General features: G+C 46.1%; 1 protein-coding gene across 1 annotated transcript; it reads left to right on the top strand.

The window, feature by feature from the left end:
* Window positions 1-528: 528 nt before the first annotated feature.
* Window positions 529-2691, top strand: LOC145409369 (uncharacterized). Its single transcript, XM_080279840.1, has one exon. The coding sequence runs from the start codon at window positions 529-531 to the stop codon at window positions 2689-2691; it is 2163 nt and encodes a 720-aa protein (XP_080135966.1).
* The last annotated feature ends 422 nt before the right edge of the window (window positions 2692-3113 follow it).

The raw sequence follows: 3113 nt of genomic DNA on the forward strand, positions 1-3113 counted from the left end.
CTTCCTATCTAAGCGTATATTATTGTTATCCTGTGTTCTTTTTTTCGTTCTTCGTTTTTTTTTCACTTTTTCTGGCCCCATTCTGCCTTTATGCGCTTTGTTTCAGTCTCTGCTCTCTTTATCTCATTCTCTGTTCTTTTTGCTTTTACTCACTGCTCTTTTTCTCTTATCCCCCCTCTTTATTTCTCGTTGTCCTGCCACGGTCAGCCAGTTACAATATTTCATGGTTCATTATGCAGATACGAGGCTGTAAGTAACGAGCAGGCAAGCGACCAGGCAAGATGATATATTGTAGCCGTGGCGAATCAGGCAGACATACATGATCAGAGAATTACATATTCCATGATTAATCATGCGGGGAACACTGCTAAAACAGCCTTTCTGGACCTCATCAATCACTCGTGGCATTTAGGCATTATTCCATCTCAATGGAAGGAGGCTATAATCCATCCCATCCCCAAGCCTCTCGATCCCACCACCTACAGACCCATCTCTCTTCTTAGTTGTCTCTCCAAAACCACAGAAAGAATGGTTAAAAGCCGCCTTGACTGGGTCACCCCATCACCACATAGCCACATCTTCGCCTTCACAAAAGGCAAGGGCACAGCTGAATGCCTTAGCTCATTTTTATCAGAGCTCAGGGGAGGTAAAGGCCTAGCCATTTTCATAGACCTGGAAAAAGCTTTTGAGCTGGCATGTCCCGAGGCCATCCTTGCCACCCTTGCAAGCAAGGGTGTTAAGGGTCACCTGCGCTGGCTTGAAAGCTTTTTCTCAGGTCGCAAAGCCAAAGTCAGGTTCCAAGGCCATCTTTCAGAAGCATATAATCACACAAATGGCACTCCACAAGGAAGCATCATAAGCCCCACCCTTTTTAATACATTAATTGAATGCCTCCTTCATCTCGACCTGGGCCAAGGAGCTCGCCTTTTGTGTTATGCTGATGATATAACTCTAGTAATATATGGGGGGCGCTACTCACAGAAAGCGCAAAAAGCACTCGACATCCTGCATAAAAAATGTAGAGAATTAGGCCTGAAAATAAATCCGCTCAAAACTAAGGCCCTCCCCATCAAAATTCCAACCCCACCAAAACAGCTGTTCCTCAGTAACTCTCTTATAGAGTACGTCAACACCCACCAGTACCTAGGGGTATACATGGACAGAAACCTCACCTTTGACACAGAAATAAAATACCTCCGAGATATCACCAAATTACGCCTCAACGCCCTTAGATCTTTAGCTGGCAAAGGTGAAGGAGCTTCATTTAAAGTCTTACGTCTCTTCTATATTCAGGCAATAAGATCTATTATTGATTACGCAGCGCCTGCCTTACCCACCATCAACCCAAAATTAGCCGACAAACTGGAGGTTATACAGAATGAGACACTAAGAATTATGACGGGATCACCAATGTGGACACGGCTTTGCAACCTCAGAATGGAGTGCAACATCGAATCTATTAACATCAGAATCAAAGCAAGAGTCGCTAGCTTGGCAGCCAAGCTTACACGTAAAAACTCCCCCCGCCCCCGTACAACACGATTAACGGCGGCTGCTAACCTACACCCCGACATCCTAAACAACACCTGGAGTCACTGCGCCGCAAAAGCCATTCACTCCTTTAATCTAAATCCCATCATAAATCTCCCCCCAGATGAACCAAGTGTAGCGTATCATCCCCGCCCTCCTTGGGATCCCCCTCTATTCAATCTTATCATTACAAGCTCTCCCCCTAAAGCCCTCACTCCCGTACAACAATTACGCCAAGAGAGCTTAATGCAAATTGCCTCCCTCACCTCCCCCAACTCATCAACCTACTATACAGACGGCTCTGTGAATAACAATAAAGCAGGTGCGGCAGTCGTATGCCGAGAACACTCATTTGGCCTGCGTGTATCAGATGGAGCCTCTACACTCCAGACTGAATTAATTGCAATTCTTACCGCCATGGATGATGCCCTAGACATCAACCCAACATCCCATACAATCATCCATACAGACTCCGGCAGCGCAATACAAACGCTAAGAAAACAGGAGCCGTCTGATAACACTCATTTAATTACTGACATAATTGCCACCGCGCAAGAAATACGAGATGCTGGCGGAACTATAACAATTAATTGGATACCCAGCCATGTAGGTATCAAAGGGAATGAATTGGCAGACCAACTAGCCAAAGAAGCCACGGAATATTCACACGTTCAGGTTGACATAACACCGAGCCTCACTCAGATCAAAAGAACAATTAAAATGCAGGCAGCAACAATCAACCGCTCAGAACACGAGCATCAAGTCCAGGCGGGCTCCCCTTCTGCAATATGGTATGCTGCCGCTACAAAATATGAGCCAATAAATGCTATTAACAAATTCAAAAGCAGAACACTTAAAAATATACGACGCCTCCGCCTGGGATATAAGTGTAAAGCTCATATACTCACAAATGAGGCACAACCCAGCACGTGTGAAAACTGCAACACTGATACCCCATTCCCGTTTCTCCACTATATTCTCAGCTGCCGAAACACCAATAAATTTAACAGACCTGTCAATCTCCCCAACCCAGATACGCCTCGCATAAATACGGCAGCCAGCCCCGAGGAGACACTTAAACAAGCAGCTGCTGCAGTGATTGCTAATACACCCATAACAACCCCAGCAAACATCACTGCACACTTCCCCCCACCCTTTTAAAATCACTCAGTCAGGCAGCCACAACTGTCTCAGTCACCATGCCCCCTTCCATACGGTTCAGGTACCGTTAATCCCCGCGCCTAACGGTCACCTGGTCACCTGTTCCATTATACCCTCCCACTCTAAAATCACCCGTGTGTTTGTGCCTGCATGCGCGGATGTTTTTATACATCAACGTGTGCAGGCATATGATGCACCTGTGAGCTATATTATTATTATTTTTTTTAAAAAGGCCATACAGAACCACCACGGTGGTTTCTTCCCCCTCAAATACAGCCCACACAACCAACTAAGAAATCCAGTCAAAAATCCACTGACTGGGCTAATGTAAGGCCCGGCCCTCCCTATAGGGGAGGAAATCGTCAACGAACGAACGAGCCCAGAGTCAGTGAGCCTCAGTGTCGCTCTTGCTAGGGTAGGGT

This window comes from Coenobita brevimanus, chromosome 80 (assembly GCF_032717465.1).
Source record: "Coenobita brevimanus isolate Jiangsu-jjx chromosome 80, ASM3271746v2, whole genome shotgun sequence".
Lineage (NCBI taxonomy): Eukaryota > Metazoa > Arthropoda > Malacostraca > Decapoda > Coenobitidae > Coenobita > Coenobita brevimanus.